Below are 18,764 nucleotides of genomic sequence, written 5' to 3'. Positions count from 1 at the left end.
CAGTGTCCTAAGAAGAAAAAAGATACGCAAACCTATGTGTGTGTGTGCGTGTGAGAGAGGGGGTATTGTGCCTGTTACTGTTTAAGAGGCGTGTGATGAAGGAGTGCGTGTTGCGCGTGGCTGGTGTGGCTAGAGACCGTGCACGTGAGAGAGTGATTTAACTGAGGGGCGTGTTGTAGGAAAGACTCTCTCTCTCTCTCACTCACTCTGCGCGCGTGTGTGTTTACAGACGGGAATACTGCGCCAGAGGAAGTGCGCCGGTTCTCCGTCTGCGCGTCCCTACTTCCTGCTCAGAGGAGGGAGAGAGAAAAGCAGCGGATCCGCTTTCAGAAGCAGCAGCAGCAGCAGCAGCAGCATGGAGTCTCATAACAACACACACTCTTCCCCACTGTAAGACGAAAACAACACTCCCACAAAGCTCACGCCCGGGCAGACGGACAGAGAATCGGCCGCCGTCCACAGCTGGGTATGTGCATGTTTCCTTCTGTCAGCAACTTTCTAGAGTGAATTGTGCGCGCGCACGTGCGTAATGGAGAGAAAGAATCAGATTTGTGTTTGATGTTGTTGAATGTGGTGTAAGTTCACATATCCAGTCTTAACCTGAAAACCCATTGGGTAAAGTGTTAGTACTGCGCGTAAAAAACGCGCTACAGCTGTGCGTAAAAGGTGTCGAAGTTCCGCTTTGGCACAGATTTATGCGTAAAGTTATTACAATTAGGTTAAGAGAGATGATGAGGTAGTACATAATAAAAAAAAGTTTAGTTTACAGGCTCCTGGGGGGAAAAAAATCAGCCGTGGCTCCTTTAAAATCCAGTAGTAGACTTTCTGGTTTGTCTGGACCTCGCAGACTAATTGCCATGCGCTTCCGGATTAAAGCTGGCAGCAGACAACATCTTGAAAATGAGTCACTAGTGCAAAACAAAGAACTATTTGAGATCCAGCAGACCCCCTCCTTCAAACACACACACACATATATGCATATACATACAGTTGCAGAATATGGAGAAAATAAAAAGTCCTCCCATGGACAGTTGGGTTTTTTGCTGCTGGACTGAAGTCTGTCCAGAGGACACAAGCCCTACGACATTTGATATATTTACATTTGGAGAGGGAATGTGAGCTTATGTGGAGAGAGGGAGCCAGAGTTCATAGACTGTGAAATTCCCAACATGCAACACTGAGGATGGAGTGCACTTCCCACTAAAGACAGGGTATCTATCTATCTATCTATCTATCTATCTATCTATCTATCTATCTATCCGTCCGAGGTGTCACCAATAACTAACCTTAATACAAATAAAAAAGCTATAATATGAGTGTGTGTGTGTGTGTTCCTGGTGGTTCCCGGTGACAGGAAGTCCTGCCGCCCAACCTCCCTCAGAGGTAGAGCAAATCCTTTCTCCGGGTAAGACACCACTGAACCTGAATGACAGGAAGTCCTCATTTAGACAGACAGCAGGCACCACTGTTCTTCCATCACTTAACACACACACACCCATGCAGGAAAAAGGAAGTGAGGATATGGTTGGTTGGTTGTGTGTCTGTGCGTGTGTGTGTGTGTGGCAGCGGCTTATTGTTTGCACCACATGGACTTTCCCCTCTCTGCTGGTTGGTTTCCGTTCAGACAGACAATGAAACAGTGACAGATGCATTACTGTATCTTCACAGTGCTCCAGTACTTGACTATAGTGTTACTGTAACTACACAGCAGGTTGCTAGTGTGACAGTAACAGAAATCCTCTGATCCTGTGGTTCTTCCTTGTGGATGCAGGAGTACAGTTGTTGCCATAGAGATATCAGATGAAAGTGCAACGTCTCTACAGTCATATTGTCATGGTTGTACATCATCTATAGTGTGTTTATTATTACTTTTTTGTTGTTGTTTTTTTCCCTTTGGCAGTTAACAGTTTTGTGCTCCCCTGCCAATAAGGCACACATGAGTCAGAGAAAGCAAAGGAGACAAACAGACAGATAGATGTACAGACAATATGGTTTCCAGGTAAACACATCAGTTAGACCTGTGTTTGTCTTGGCAGTTCGCTGACCACATCCTGCTTTATCACCATGGAAACATTTGAAAACCATGCAAAGTCTGGTCTTCTCTCTTCTCTCTCTCTCTCTCTGTTAGAAGCACTATTCTTTAGTCACAGGCGACACCGGCAAAGTTTTTCATCAACTACTCATCTTCAGGGAAATGTGGAGTCTATGAATAATATATGAAAGAATGTAATTTGATCATGCTAACAGCCAGTTGATGTCTTTTGTAAAGGTCTGAGTCATCTGCATCCCAAAGCATGAGAGAACTTGAATTATAATCATATTGTCAGGCGATTTAATGACCCCTTGTGTCATATGTTGGTTTAATTTGTCGCCCTTTTATTTAAAAAAAAAATAAAAATACATCCTTAACAAAATTGAAATGGGCCAAGGAGTTGAAATGAGAGTGTGTGGAAATAATCACCAGCTGGATTTCACAGTCAGCGACTCAGAAAATGATTGTCTTGTAAGTCATTTAAACTGTTGTTGTACCTCAGGGGTAAAAACTCTAAATGACCTAGGGGCCAAGAGGGGGCCGGGGGCCAGTCAAATGAAAGAAGTCCACTGTTTGGGGGGAAAAAAAATTGCTGTTTAGTGATTTGATATTAAAATTATATATATCGATTCTCCATCATGATATTGCAAATTAAGAATATTCAGGATGATACTGCACACCATTTCAAAGTAAAAGTGTTTGCTTTGATTCTGTAATTCACAAGAAAAAGAACATTTTGTAAATGTAAATGTAAAATGAATCTGTAAATAACAAAAACAGACAGAAATGAAATAGAATCAATCTCTAATTATCTTTCTTTCTTTCTTGCTAAAACATGACAACATGTACACTTTTAATTAGTTTCCTGTAGACTGGCTTCATTGAAGTGACTGAACTTAATGACCTTTAGTGGACTTTAAAGCTGCAGTAGTCAATTATATTTATAGGAACTGAACCAACCAAAGAAAGTGCTGTGAGCCAAACAGCCACAAAGAGATGTCGCCTGACACTACAGTTCACACAGGCATCACTCACTGTTTGGATTTACAGGCCACAATTTACCAGCTAACACAGCACTGAATAAAGAAAACAGACACAGTTAGTTTGAGACATTTGTTCAAAAGTTGATTGAGCCCAAACTAGCTCAGAAACAAACACAACCCCAAACAATGCCAGGCATGTGATTGCAGATTTGTATGTCTACCGGTGGTAATATATCAAAGTAATGTTGACAGCATGTTAAAAATGTTAAAACCCCAAATTAGGACCACATTTCCCATCAAGCATACTTCCAGATGATGTCCCTTCCACTCTGACTGCAAAAGAGTAGATGCTATTATACTGTGGACTGACCGTGCGTCCACTCTAATTATGATTTCGTACATCTCAACTGTCGGTGGTTCTTTCCAGGTCACCCGTGTCTGTGGTGGTATCACCATCATGGAGAGCTCCATCACGCTCTGGCAGTTTCTGCTGCAGCTTCTCCTCGACCAAAGCCACAAACACCTCATCTGCTGGACGTCCAACGACGGCGAGTTCAAGCTGCTCAAGTCAGAGGAAGTGGCCAAACTGTGGGGTTTGCGCAAGAACAAGACCAACATGAACTATGACAAACTAAGCAGAGCCCTGCGCTACTACTATGACAAGGTATGCAACACCTTCTCCACTTCTTTAAGGTGTAAACCAGTGTATAGCAATGTTGGTTGTCTTCATATATATATATGTATAAACACATATATACACATATGTATGTATATATATATATATATATATATATATATATGTATATATATATATATATATGTATACATATAAGTATGTATATATATATATATATATATACATATATGTGTATATATGTATATATATATATATATATATATATATATATATATATATATATATATATATATACATATAAAAGTCTTAAAAGTCATCATGTTTGATAACATTTCATGTCTGCAAAGCCACCACTGAGAAAGTGGCAATTCATGATTTTTGAAAAAAGCAAATCCTCAATCACAGATCTTATATGAATGTTTGCAGAACATCATCAAGAAGGTGATTGGCCAGAAGTTCGTCTACAAGTTTGTGTCCTTCCCTGAGATTCTGAAGATGGACCCCGCGATGGTGGAGTTCGGTCGCAGCAGTGAGGAAAGTGCGGAGGCGACGTCGGAGCCTGATGCTGAAGACGAGGATGTCGGCGGCAGAAACGAGTACCTCCACTCTGGCCTGTACTCCTCCTTCACCGTCAGCTCCCTGCAGCAATCCTCAGAACCTCACCGGCCCATCAAAATGGAGCCCAGGTCTGATCGCCATGACGACAGTTCCTCTGTCATCCGGTTTATAACTAACCGTGGCCACTCCTCCCTCCCGCCCACCCCGCCCCTATCCACTGACACCTCACACTCCTCCAAGCTGTCCCCTGGACAAGTCTGCTCCTGCTCCTCCTCCCCCTCCCCGCAACAAAGCCCCACCCACACAAAATGGAGGCAGCGGAGTCAAAGCACAGACACTGATGAGTTAGAGCACAGTGTTCAACCCCTAAACCTGTCGTCGGGTCAGAGAGAGAGGGAGAGGTCACAGCGGACCACCACACCAGAGCGGAGGGGATTGGCCAGCAGTGGGAATACTTCCAAGAGCAGGAAACCCAGAGACTTGGATATCTCCGCCCCCTCCCTCCTCCTGACAGGAAGTGACTTTGTCTCCATCGCCCTCAACAGCCCGGCACTACCTTCTGGGTCGCTGACCCCTGCCTTCCTCACGGCACAGGTACATTCAATATTTCATATGCAGTAACTAAGTGCACACAGCAGTATCAAATTGTAGGTGTGTGACGAGAAGGGAAAGAGGAGGAGGATACAGAAATGTAGACGGGGAAAAGATAGACAGAGGTGAGTGGAAAGAAAGGAGGAGACTAAAGAGGGAGGAAGGGAGGGAGCGAGGAGGTTCATAAGTGAAGCCATATGTTCCTCAAACTCCTGATTCACTGGCAACAACATACTGACCAAACCAGGACAGTCTGACTACATTCAGGCATTCATCTCACAAGTCCAATCCAGATTGAGTAATCACACACTGGTGTGTGTACATCACAGACGGAAAATAAAAGTGTATGTTGAACCGTGTGCTCGTTACTCAACACGATGCAGTGCGGTCACGTGCAGGTTCTAACATAAACAAAGTTCCTTTTAGAATACAGGAACTTTTTCAAGAGCCTTTCTCGCCTCTTTTTACTTTGGATGACACACCAAAACTTAAATCACTGCTGGTTTTTTTCCCCTTCTTCGTTAGTATCTTGTTTATCTATCAGCGTGATTTGCCTGGTAATTCTGCGACAGCCAGTAAACTGCTTCCAAAAAGCACATCATAAGCTGATCCCAAATAAAAGAGCAAATTAAAAATCTGTGTTTGGTGAGCTTGGATTATGAGTCAAGTCAACTCAAAGTAAAGTGGTAAGAAATGGGTCTGAATAGAATGTTCTCATCCCAACGTAAAAGGCGAGAGAGAACAGATCATGTTTAAAATGTTTTAAAATGTGTTTTCCACAAGAAAAAAGGAGCTCCAAAAATGATTTTACTGTCCAATCATTGGCAATGAGATGCTGTGAAGCTGATGAACAACCCTTTATTTTGAACACAACTTCCTGCCCTGACAACTAACTTTCAAATGTTACGTAGAAATTGCATGGCTTTGTTAAATGGCCCAGTGGTTGAGATAAAGCAGCACTTGGCCAGATGCAAACCAGGAACACTGTGGTTCATGGTCAAGTCCTTTCAATCCTCCGCTGCCAGGTACAAGTGAAACTGCACATTTTAAATTCCGGTTGTTGCCGAACGACTAGTGCCGTGTGTTCTCCTGTAGAACCCGAGACAAAAACTATCCTGGTTAAATATGAAGAGACGGAAGAGAGAAGAAAAGAGATGTCATTCATTTTGTATGAGAGGAGCTTCCTAACCTACATGGAGTTAAGTCGTCCAAGTCTGTCTGTCTGGCAGACTGGAGTTCACTAGAGGGCAGACTTGACTTTGAGCTCTGGAGTGAGACGGACGTGAAAACTTCACCACAGACTGTGCGCAGCTCTCTGGAATCACTGCCAGAATAAACACTCTGTGAATTTATCCTCTAATACTTAATTTGGGGTTTTGTCTTTGCAGACTCCGTCTGGTCTGCTGCTCACTCCCAGCCCTCTACTCTCCAATATCCATTTCTGGTCCAGCCTGAGTCCAGTGGGACCTCTCAGTCCTGCACAGCTTCACAGCCACGCCTCCCTCTTCCAGGTAAAACCTTTTGTGTGTGTGTGTGTGTGTGTGCGTGTGTGTGTGTGTGTGTGTGCTACCATACAAGGTCCTTTGATGACTGCAGGAATTTCCTAAGCCCATTTATGCCCTTTTAAAGGTCCTGTGCTTAACCTTTAGGAGGATTTAAAGGTAGAAATTGAATATAATACCCTTATAAATATGTTTGCAAATGTGTTTCATTGCTTTAAAACAAAGCTCTGGTTTTTGTTGTATTTGGGTTTGTTTGTTTTGAATTTGAATTACTTATATTTGCTTTATTTGCAGCCTGTAGTTCAATTGGTAAATGGGAGGTATGAGTGGAGCAGTCCGCTGTTTATTACAATGCCCAGTCTCACCATTAGGTGTCACTAACTCTTACAAATCTGACCCTTAATGATTCAACTGAACCTTTAGGCAGTTAATCTGGTCCCAATCCCAAATTGACTGTATTCCCAAACCTACAATAGGACTCATTAAGACTAGTTAGGACCAGCTCCAACCAGAAGAAGACAGAACTTGCCAGTGTCTGGAGAATATGTCGTGCAAACATGATATTAATACAATTTATGAAAGATGTTTTTGAACTGTTATACAGTTGGTGGATATGTTAGTTAACAGAGGTTTGACATTTTGATGGTACAGTATGTTGTAGTATATATAATACAACACATATGTATATTTATATATATATATATATATATATATATATATATATATATATATATATATATATATATATATATATATATATATATATATATATACATATGCACAAATACACTGTTGTCCAGGTCAGTGTTGAAAGTGTTTTCCCCCAAACCCTTTAGGGAAAACTATATTCACGATAATGTCAGACTCCTATCTTCTTAATTAGCCTTTAAGAGGAAGCACTTTTTCTGTGTAAGACTGATTAAAAAAAAAAAACCTTCCCATTGAGACCTAATCTCTCTAATAAGTGCAGGCACTTGATAGTCATTTCACACTGCAGATTTACCTCCACAGTTGTTTTCACAGTTGTGACTCGTGAGGTTTTTGTGTATGTGTGTGATTCACCGTGTGCCACGGTTTCAAAATAAGCCACAGATGTTTCCGCTCTGGTGTAGACGAGAAGAGGGGGCAACTTCCTGTTGGCTCAAGGGGGAAAAGGAGAAGGTTTTTTATATAGATATATAATTTGGAGCCCCTCCCACCAATGTCAACTCTCTGCCACACGCACACACATCACTAGTGTAGCATAAGTGGGTGTGCTTTTCGTTATAAAGACATTTTTGTCATAAATCAATACATTTCTACACTTTGTTACAAAATACTGTAAAGTTTAAACTTTAATGTTATTTAGAAGATAAGTAAATAAAATTAGCCAGTGACAAAAGCGACGGTGCATCCAAACGGCAGCGCTTGTTTATCTTGTCACACGGTCATCACACAGACACTCGCAACAAATGATCATCAGATCATCAGATTCAACCACAGACTGTATATAAAAGCCACCAGGGGGCTATTTAGAGGAAAATAGACAATAAAGCAGCTGGCATCAGTCAATAGAAACCTGACATCAGTGAATTTTTATTCGTAAAAACTACCTAGATGGCGTTACAATTATGAACCTAAAAGATTCACAATTTAAGTTTGTTTTGCAACCAGATCATCCATCCATCCATTTTCTACCACTTATATCCTCGATGAGGGTCGTGGGGGTGCTGTGCCAATCTCAGCTGACATAGGGCGACAGGCGGTGTACACCCTGGACAGTTCGCCAGTCCATCGCAGGGCCACACATAGAGACAAACAACCATTCACTCACACCTTCGGTCAATTTAGAGTGTCCAATTTACCTAATCCCCATATTGCATGTTTTTGGACTGTGGGAGGAAGCCGGAGAATGCATAGAAAACCCACGCACATGCGGGGAGAACATTCAAACTCCATGAAGAAAGGCCCAGAAGATTATATCCATTTTTTTATATAGAGCAGCTAACCATGTGCTGTATTTTATTTATAGCAAGGGAGAAAATACATAGAGAATCAAAGATGACATTATGTTTTGCGATGTATTTCACTCTGTTTGGAAGTTATTAAAGTAAAACCACACTTTCTTTTGTATCTCTGACCAAGAAGTCTTACATGATTCCCTCACACAAACATCACAGAGTGAAGCCAAGTTACTGTTATGGAAAAACTGATTTTTCAAAGAAATATTTTCTGGGTTCTTTCCACTTTAACTGTAACCATCTCTCCTGCAGTTCCCCTCACTGTTGAATGGACCCATCCCAGTGCCTTTGCCCAGTTTGGACGCTCCCAGTCCCCTGCTGTTGTCTCCAAGTGCCCACAAGTCCTGATGTCAGCCTGAGTCTCATTAGAGAGAGACCCGGGCCAAACCAGACTGAGCCGGTCCAATTCAGCACAGATCAGGACTAAACCAATCGGCCTGTGTCTCTGATGAACAGCAGGCTTTGGCCCAAGACCTGAAACCTGTTTCTTTACATTTACAATATGAAGAAACAGGAGCTTCACTCGGAAGCTTTGCTCTCTGAGAAGAGTATTTTGCATTTCTCCGTGTTTACTCGAGTTAAACTGCTTTACTGTTTTTTTCAGATTCTCGTGATCATGCGCTTGTCATCTCATATTTATCTAATCTCACGCCACTTGTTTCAATCTTGTGTGACAATACAAACATCATGTTGTTTTTTTTTAAATTTCACTCACACAATGCAGATCAGAGGAAATACCCCAATGAGACTATACTTATAAATGGTTTGTATTTAGGTTATTAATTAGCTTCTTAACACTTGGTAAATCATTAGTAAGATGCTATAACACATTAGATAAAATTGCAACAATGATTTGGTGCTTGCCAAATTGTGATCTCATATGTATGTGCACTTTGAAGCCTTTGATTTCATAGCACTGGCACCATTTATACCTGTCATAAATGGATATATTTATGAGTTACACACTTTTATAACTGCCGTAGGAACAAGTATGTAAATAAACAAGAACCCATTCTTCAAATTTGATGTGGTTCACTGTTTACAATTAAAACACGTTTGCCATTTATAGTAGTAACTTGATACGATTGATAGTGAACAGAAACAGGAAATAATAAGAGCCCAGACCAATGTGTGAAAACGTACAACTCCTATATGTTTGTTAATTATTTCGTAAAATGAATTTTAATTTTGTTAATTATTCGTAAAATTATTTTTAATTAGCCAATTATAAACTATTTATAAATGTTTTCTAAGGTAGTTCTTATGGTAACAAAAAAGGGTTTATTTCTGTCTTGTTTGCATCACCGGAGATGAGTGAGTGGAATTTTTTGTCTGAATACAAAATATTCACTCACATATAAATATCTATTTTACCCAAAGTGTAACATTTAGCAGTTTTTCTTATCTTTTGGGCAGAACCAGTCTGTTCTTTCAGCTGCCGTTTTGGACCAACATGTTTGTACAGTAGCCCACAATGGACAAACTAAACAGAGTTTTGATGCCAAGTGAAGGCTTCATATGTTCTCCATAACACTTGGAAGAGACGAGTGAGATGAGAGATATACAACTTCAACATGACACTTCACCAACACATTTTACACACTGCACCTTTAAGCAAAACCTTAGCAAACTGGCTGCTGGCTATAGCTTTATATCTTATTGACAAGCATCTGAGCCAATAAGTCAACAATCCCAAGAAATTTCAAAATCATCCAAATTTCATCATATAACTGGGAGCAGATTTGAAGGATTAGACGCTACAGGCTTCATAAGCCAGTAAAGACACCTTGGTATGACTTTATCTCTCATTTTAATAGTTTGCAAATGTGAAATACAGTCAATCAGCGACATCACATTAACTCAGCTTGCATTCCTACCTAATCTATCATCTGGGGATGTGAACAAATGTGACAGGAGATGATGCAGCTCTAAAGATGATTGTTATTTAAGTCATTTCACACAAAAACATTTTGTGACGACAGCTTCACTGACTCCTGGCAGAGCACCTGCTAGCCAGAGCATTCACAGCGCTATGGAAGTCCTCCTCGTGTATCTGTATCGCTTTGATTTGATCTCACGTGTACTTGACGCTGTGAACATTTATTTACGTTGCCGTCTCTTGCTTTTGTTTTTTTAATGCACTGTGATTTTACACCTTATTTGTACCAGCTGTGCCTTCAATAGTGTATGTAAATGTATGTATTAAGCTTTAAACAAGGTTGTAACAGACATTCCAGGTCTAAATTGCACAAAAGTGTTTTTTGTAAAACGGTTCCTGGTTATTATTTTTTATATAAAGAGATTAACGGAAGTGTATTCTCAGTGATTTGCTTGTTTTATTTAGAAAGAAGTTTTTTGGTTTGTGTTTTATGTTTAAATAAAATGAATAGCTTGTTCATTTTCCCAGATAGACGACACACTCAGAGAATGACTGCTGCACAGACTGTTTATGAAACAGATTCAATTTACTTTCAATGGTTATGAGAAATAAATAGTTCCAGTAAAAAGAGTCACACACCATCTGTTCATCGGCAGCTCAGTGTTTCAGAGAGGTCGTGTTCACAACACAGCAGGCCTTCCATGCATCAGGCACACACTCGTACAAACACACACACTCGCACACACGCTCGCGTTCAGACATGTTCACATAAATCCAGGTCATTCATCAATTTGAAAAAAGTACAGTTTTACAATGATAAACATTTAGCCATTGTAGAAATCTCCTTTCATGCATGTTACTGCTGTTGCTGTACAAAAAAAGTACAATTAACAGAGACACAGTTTGAGGTTAATAGTGGAATAATCTTTCATCCATACGTGTAGGGCTGCGTATCCGACTTCAACACGTTTGTGGTATGGACTGGGTGTTGAATTTCCTCTGTATTACCAAATATCAAAAATGTGTTGTCACTCGATATCAAATTGTTGATCTAATCAGTGTGAGTGAGCCAAAGAGTACGCAGCATGATGATCCAGCAAGTAAAGAATTCTAACAAAATGTGTGGTGTCATTTTAATACAATTGGTATCAAAAAAGTATTTTTCAGGAATCAGTATCACAGTCCCAATATAAATATAGATATAAATAGTATCAAAAATTTGAAATCAATATCCAGCCCTATTGATTACAGGGGAAAAAAATGTAAGCAATGTCCTCATTTCAAAGCTATGTGTGGAAAACAGTGGTACAATCAGGCCTTTCAATATGGGATGTCTTCTATTATTTTCTTTCTTCGGAAAACATGACCATTGACTGTAACTTACTTTGTGGCAAACTGTAATGAGCTTAAGTATAAGCTCATCTATTAAGCATTAAAAATAAAAAATAAAAGGTCAAAGACTGAACATTATTGAAAAGACACCACAGTATATTTATGTGAGATTATTACACCATTCACCGCAAACTGTGTCCAAGATGTTCATCACACTGATGATCTCAGTTATTAATGACTTTATCGAGCTTCAGTTGTGCTTCCGGCACTTTTCCAGTATGTTCTACTCAAAAGGAGAACTTTAAAGTCGTTGCTCAGAAAAAATCTTTGAAATTTCAACTGAAGAGAGCTGCAACATCAGGAGGAGAATCCCCCCTCAGATCTTCTCACACTGTCACGTAGGCAGCCCGTGATGGTCAATGCATCGCTGGTGATATTTAGAGCAGAAGCGTATTGATTTTCATTGCTACAGCGGTTTATGGCTTCTCCATAATGATCTCTCCTTGTGTGGCTCTTCAGTGATGTAGCTCTGCAAATTTAAAGAGTGAAACTAGTCTCACAACGTGTTAGCTTAGCATTAAATGGAAATGAGGAAACAGCAACTTTGATTCAGTCTAAGAAACCAAAAAATCTAAATCTGCCTTAAAAAAAACAAACAAGCTAATTAATACTAAACGTCTTTTTTAATATGGATATTTTAATGGCACATAAATGAATGTCTACATATAAATATGCCAGATTATAGCCATAGGCTAATTTATGTCTGTAGTTGCTGTAAGTGTAAAAAGGTTGTGGTTTTACAGACCATTTTTTCTATACACTTTCGTTATAGTTTGTTAAATCTCAGCAAATCCTATATTATGCAATGTAGCGCAATACTGAAAAATGAGATTCACTGAATTATTTTTGCAATAATTGTAAAAAAATAAATGCTTTAACATTGATAAATGACTGCCAAACACACAAATGAAAAACTTACATAGAATGCCTGGAAAGATGTATGCTACCCCTTCAAAATAAATCACTAGAACTGTATATTGAAGAGCTAGATATCATCTTTAGGTTACACATGTAAGACACGTTTAGTGTTGAATAGTCCTGTGGAGAAAATTCACCAATCGCCTGCTTCGCACAAAGAAAATGGACCGAGTTGAAAAGTCGCAGAAAAATGTACATACCACTAAATTAACCACGGAATGCAAAGCCCACCACACGACTGTAATGAGGTTTGAGTGATCTGGGGGGGGATCTCGCTCCTTTTATTTCAGTAAACACACAGTCCAAAGTGAGACTTCTCAACATGCTGCATCTGTAGCAGCACCGTCAGTCGCAAACAACACAGAGGGCAGGTAAATCTTACATTTCAATTTGAAATCTTTTTTTGTTTCCATCTTGTGTACAAAAGCTGGAGAGAGAAAGTGGTCCGACGCCGAGTGGAGAACAACCATTTTGATTTTTATCATACCACCCTGATCCCGGCTATCCCACCCCAACAACCGTGCCTCCAAAAAAAACATGCCACAATGACACTGTTGTTTCACAAGGAGAGGTCAAAATCACAGATACAAAGCACAAGTCTTAATACTGTTGGGTAAACGCGCCCGCGACGAGGCCCGGGTCCCTGATTCCAAAACACCACACTGAAGTGCAAGGTCAAAACGAAGAGTTAAGAAATCTCCGAATGCACACAGAGCGAGAAAGTGTAGCTTGCATAAAAACAAAAAGAAAGAAAGCATTGATATCCTGGCAGTTTTGGGTCTGGGTATTTACAGAAGGTTTGCTGGCTTCCTGTGGGAGAATACATGACTTCCTGTTCGGCTCTGTTCGGCCCTGTTCGGCTTTTTAACTGTGCTTTCTGTTCGTCTTCCCCAGAATGATTGAAAAGAAGAACCCAAATTTGGTTTCAGCTTCACCCACTTCGATTTGACTCTGTGCTTCTTTAACCTTCAGTTGAAAAACCCAGTCCAGTCCAAACAAAGTCCTGCTTTTTTTGGTCCTTGGTGAATCCACATAAACGCAGCAGGACCAAGGGGAAAGAAGGGAATCCTCCTGTCTCAGTCTGTCTCAACTTGGAAATGCTGTAGAGGTCAGTCACGGAAGCTCAAAGAAAAACAAAAAATAACCTCTCAATATATATATGTGTGTGTAGATGTACATATTTATATTAAAAAAGGAGGAGAAACTGAAGCGGTCTCCATGCACGACAAGAACAACAACTTGGGTCACAGCGTCAACAACATCAGTGGAAACTCAAACGAAGCCCGAGAATAGCAGTCAGGAGAAAAACAAACCGTAACTTTACCGACTGCTCAACTGTGCATGGCGTCTCGAGTTCACATCATGTATACACACACACAAATGCACAGGCGTGCGCGCGCTCACACTCACTCACACACACACACACGGTGTGTTAAATAAAGACAGTAGTAGTTTAGCAGCAAAAAAACATCAACCTCATCCCGAGCCCCCGTCCCAATAAATAAACACAGTCTCCAAACACATTCAACCCAGAGTCACTTGCTCAAGAGTGTGTGTGCGTGTGTGTGTGTGTGTGTGTGTGTGTGTGTGTGTGCAGGTAGCTGGAGGGGTGTCACTCTGAAAGGAGGTGGGCTCATGCAAGAGATCGCTGGGGATTGATGAGGATGATGATGAAGTCGGGCAGTCGTCCGTCCTCTCCGTTGACCTTTAGAAGAGCATGCTTTGCCTCCTGTTGATCTTGCCATTACCTAGAATTTGAAAAATACAACACCAACAATGCCTTTAGTTCACATGCACTGCAAACAAAAGTTGATATAGTCTTCTGGTTGCAAAACAAACATGCTTTACAACTACAACTATATCTAGCAATTGTACGACGGAGTACTGGGGACAAACTGTAAATGTAATCTTTCAAGAATAAAGTGGTAATATGAATAGAATAATGTCGTAATATTAAAAAATTCATAATTTTACAAGAATGACGTCATAATTTTACGAGAATAAAGCCTTTATCTCATAATATTACAACTTTATTCTTGAAAGAGTACCGCCTTATTCCTCATAAGATTATGACTTTATTCTCGAAAGATTTACATAAAAAAAATCTTCACTTTGGCCCTAATACTCCATCGTACCATTAACTCATCAGGAAAATGTTTACTGAAGTTGTAAATCAAGTGAGAAGTAGAATTTGTTTCTTTTTTCCATCGACATCCATTCACATTGAGTTATTTTTCCCACCAGAGGTGTTGCCCCCTGGTGGCTAAATGCTACTTCAATCCCACTTCTACTGGTTCATTTCATCGGAAGACTATGCCCAGTTATTATATACTGTCTATTATAAGTTCACTATGTGTAACTTTTTGTGTTTGTTACACACAGGCTACCTCACCATCTGGAGGTGTGGGCTTTTCAACACATGGGTGTCAATGCATTATGGGTAATGTAGGATTTAGTAAAAGCTTTATTGTCGGCAGATTTTGAATTTGGTATTCACAGACATAGATAGAGCATTTATACATGTATAAAAAAATAAAAACCACTGTGCTTTACAGAGGTGGCTATTTTGTGCTGACATGTTAAATGGACCTTTAATTTTACAGCTGGAACTACATTACAAAATAATAATCAGTGAATTACAGCCCCTGTTGCTTCTGTCTCTTGTGAGTCTCTAAACATTGTGGAAGTGAAAGAGAAGTGAAAACGTGAACAGGCAGTGCACAATTGTATTTTAAGAAATAAAATATGATCTCATCTATTGATGCACGAAGCATCATCACCCACCTGACTCTGGGTATGAGGGGTTCCTGTAGCCAGGGTCTTTCTGCAGCTGCACTTCTTTTAATGTGAATATTGAAACGGCTGTAACACAGAGGAGAGCTTCAGTCGACGGCAACTAAAAAACAGCAAAACAATAACAACAACAACACAGCAAGAGAGGACAGAGAAGAAGACAGAGACACAGATTGATTGTCATATTTCTGCTCTATTTACTCTCGTGCAGTGTGTGGACTCTCATTCCGAGCTGCCTGAAGTGAGGATGCTTCATTGCTTCTTCGGCTGAAATCCTCCTCTTAGATTCATACTGCGAAGACAAAAGACAGGAAATGTCAATGCTGGTGGTGAGTAGCTGTGTGTCCACTGTCTAGTCATGGGATTGTCCAGAAAGCGCTGATAGCAATGCACCTCCTGCTGCCCAACACTGGTACTGAAGGCAAAACATTCTCCCCAATCTGACATGCTATAGACATAGTTTTCTATGCGAGATAAAAACAATTATACACTTTAAAGGGTACTCAAAAGCACAAAATGAAATAGCCAGCTGCTAACTGACTATTTAATGAGGAAAACTATTCAGTGCACAAAAGGTCATACGATTGCACTCCTTTTATGTTTGTTTACATGAATTATCAAAACTACATACTAAGGCTAACACAAGCAACACACTATTTATAATAATCAAGATATTGTCAATAAAAAGTATTTTTATGAAGAAATGTTGCATTTCAATGATTTGGAATTGAAAAACATGAGTTGAACATGAGAATAAAAGCACAAGGGGATCTCCAAAATCTGGCTGGACGAATTTGATCACAGTGAAGTGCATTCTGGGTAATAGAAAAGAAGCGAACACTCACTCTGAGAAAAGCCAGCAGCAGCTCAATGCCTTCACCATCCAGCCTAGAAGAGAGAAAAAGAAGAGCAGCAGTTTATTGTCTGCACGCATCAGAGGCTGGAGGCTCAGGGGAGGAAGGAAGGGGACAGTCATCACTGAAATGTTCCACAGGATTTCCTGCTGGTGGTACACACCAACACACACACACACACATCACAGTACCTGGGAGCATGGTTGATTAACGGTTGTGGTTTATATTTGGGGAAGTTATAGGATTTGAACTCGTCAATGGAGGAGATTCCAGGCCAGTTCTCCTCTGAGGGTGTGCCTAAAGTAGACAGCAGGCACTCGTTATAAAAAAAAAATGTGGGTGAAATTTTTGGTTGCCATGACGACACTGCCTGACAGGAGTTTCTCACCCAAAAATCTGAAGATGAGGTGGAGCTCGTCCTCCACTGTGGAGCCGGGGAACAGCGGCCGACCTGCAGCCATTTCATAGAATATACATCCAACGCCCCTGCAGACACACGCGCACACAGCATTTCAGCACTTTTTTGACGATGCTTTGTGTATGAAATGTTTTGTTGATACAGATAATAACAAAACTTCAGCTGATTGGTTTTGATGATCGTTGATGGTTTTGGACTGTGCAGTTGTATTAATTAACTGAATTTAGAACATAGCGGCCAGCCTATTTCTGTGTTGGTGTCAACCAACTACAACGGGAAAAAACGTCTTTTCCACCATTTTCCCTCATCACTGCACATCTTTGTGCGTTTGTTGTTAAAAGCTGCACAGGTACACGGTGGGTTTGTCACAGTTTCTTAACTGACAGCTGCTGCATGACTCAAGGCTGGTGAAATCTTCAAAATGTCATGTCATAATAATTTTGCTCAAAAGGCGTGCGTTTGCTGCAATCTGCAGTATGACCATTAGATGTCACTAATTCTTACTAATTCTAGACTTTTAGTCAGACCAGCATCTTTAGAGCCTGCAAAATTACAATATTGAATTTAGAAAGAGATAATTGTATGAGCAACTTAATAATGACTCCTTTGAGTGTACCATAAAGTGTAAAACAAAAACAAAATATTAGTGGCAAGTTTGTTGTAAGTTTCGCACCACATGTCGATCTGTGTTGAATACTCTGAGGATCCCAGCAGAACATCAGGAGGTCGGTACCAGAGTGTCACCACCTCATTGGAGTAGGTTTTGGTTGGGACAGACTTGGCTCTCGCCAGACCTGAAAAACCGTAAGCACAAACACAAAGGAAAGTAGCACTATATCACAAAAGAGGAAGTGCAACCGATATTGTAGAATAACAGGAAATAATAAAATGCATTTTCCTTCCTTTAAGGACAAATGTCCACTAGACTAAAGACACCAGCAGTTGCTGGTCCTCATACCAAAATCAGCCAGTTTGAGTTCCCCTCTCTCATTGATGAGGAGGTTCTGAGGCTTCAGATCCCTGTGGAGAACTTTCCTCTTGTGACAATACGAGAGGCCTCGCAATATCTGGAACAAGAAGATCTGCAGGGACATGAAGAAAATATCCAACATTTAATCTTAAGGGTGTTAACTAAATCTTTGCTCAAATATTATGTTATGTATATCACAGTACATAACAACTTATCATAGTACATAACAACTACACACTAAACAGACGAGGAACAAGGAGGTGGTAGATTGTTCATACCTTCACATTGTGCATGCTCATTATGTTCCCACAGTCATCCATGTACTGTTTCAGATCCTTGTCCTGCATGAAAAGACACCATCAAAAAAAGATGCAAAAAAACCCCCAAAATCTAGGACAAACATCTTGACATTCTTTTAACTTTAACAAACAATAAACTTCTTCCACACTCCTCTTTACTTTAACACAACCTTAATGGTGCAGCAACATTTCCTTACAAGACAGAATTAGATGCAACATTTTCTGTCCCTTCTGGCTTTACATCACTGCCAAAACACTCTAATGAGTCATGAGCAAGGGTTGTTAAGACAGAACAAAAATGCTGCTTTTGTCCTTGATGACAGTTTAATGCAACATGCTATATTTTCACATTCAGCTCATCCTTCCATGTGACATATGTGAAGCTCTCCAGGGAAAACCTTCAAACGTTGAGAGCACAGGGGAACAATGAACATTACTCACCAAGTACTCAAATACGAGCGTGAGGCTCTTGTCAGTGTGAACAATGTCGTGGAGCGTCACGATGTTGGCGTGTTTGAGGTCCTTCAGTAACGACACTACAAAGACAGAGAAGGATGTTTACAAAGTGACAGGAACACGTGTCACGTTTTAATGACATATAACCCACAACGTGACTTCAACAATCATTAAAATGAGACAAAAGCAGCTTTACCTTCTCTGATGGCGGTGCACGGTGCTCCTTCCTCGTGCTCCAACCTGATCTCCTTCAGTGCCACCAGGTTGTCCGTAAGCTTACTGCGTCCTTTGAATACTGTGGCGTATGTTCCCTGAAAGCAGCATGGGACGTTTATTATGTTACTAGGATTTATGAAGACGAATTACGATACTTTATTTAATAATACTAATGTGTTGGATAGCACTTCAGGACTCACCTCTCCCAGTTTGTCCAGCTTAATATATGTCTCCAACTTCCCAAACCCAATCTCTGACTGAGGTAA

The 18,764-nt window shown here is 40.4% G+C and overlaps 2 protein-coding genes across 2 annotated transcripts in view; one reads left to right on the top strand and one right to left on the bottom strand.

The window, feature by feature from the left end:
• Positions 1 to 192: 192 nt before the first annotated feature.
• On the top strand, positions 193 to 10,711 carry elk3 (ETS transcription factor ELK3). Its single transcript, XM_044021006.1, has 5 exons — positions 193 to 466; positions 3,443 to 3,679; positions 4,079 to 4,804; positions 6,190 to 6,312; positions 8,556 to 10,711. Exons 2-5 carry the CDS (start codon positions 3,473 to 3,475, stop codon positions 8,649 to 8,651), a joined length of 1,152 nt encoding a protein of 383 aa, XP_043876941.1. The 5' UTR covers positions 193 to 466; positions 3,443 to 3,472; the 3' UTR covers positions 8,652 to 10,711.
• Positions 10,712 to 10,749: 38 nt separating this feature from the next.
• Positions 10,750 to 18,764, bottom strand: part of cdk17 (cyclin-dependent kinase 17) — a 36,978-nt gene continuing 28,963 nt past the window's right edge. The window contains exons 6-17 of the mRNA XM_044021005.1: positions 18,699 to 18,755; positions 18,479 to 18,593; positions 18,268 to 18,362; positions 17,806 to 17,868; positions 17,516 to 17,639; positions 17,231 to 17,351; positions 16,528 to 16,625; positions 16,331 to 16,436; positions 16,131 to 16,173; positions 15,487 to 15,577; positions 15,277 to 15,354; positions 10,750 to 14,240 (exon numbers count right to left, since the gene is read on the bottom strand). Coding sequence (XP_043876940.1) covers positions 14,200 to 14,240; positions 15,277 to 15,354; positions 15,487 to 15,577; positions 16,131 to 16,173; positions 16,331 to 16,436; positions 16,528 to 16,625; positions 17,231 to 17,351; positions 17,516 to 17,639; positions 17,806 to 17,868; positions 18,268 to 18,362; positions 18,479 to 18,593; positions 18,699 to 18,755 — 1,032 coding nt within the window. The 3' untranslated portion in view covers positions 10,750 to 14,199. The remainder of the gene's footprint in view (positions 14,241 to 15,276; positions 15,355 to 15,486; positions 15,578 to 16,130; positions 16,174 to 16,330; positions 16,437 to 16,527; positions 16,626 to 17,230; positions 17,352 to 17,515; positions 17,640 to 17,805; positions 17,869 to 18,267; positions 18,363 to 18,478; positions 18,594 to 18,698; positions 18,756 to 18,764) is intronic.

This window comes from Solea senegalensis, linkage group LG3 (assembly GCF_019176455.1).
Source record: "Solea senegalensis isolate Sse05_10M linkage group LG3, IFAPA_SoseM_1, whole genome shotgun sequence".
Classification (NCBI taxonomy): Eukaryota; Metazoa; Chordata; class Actinopteri; order Pleuronectiformes; family Soleidae; genus Solea; species Solea senegalensis.
This window is presented reverse-complemented; position numbering and strand designations above follow the sequence as displayed.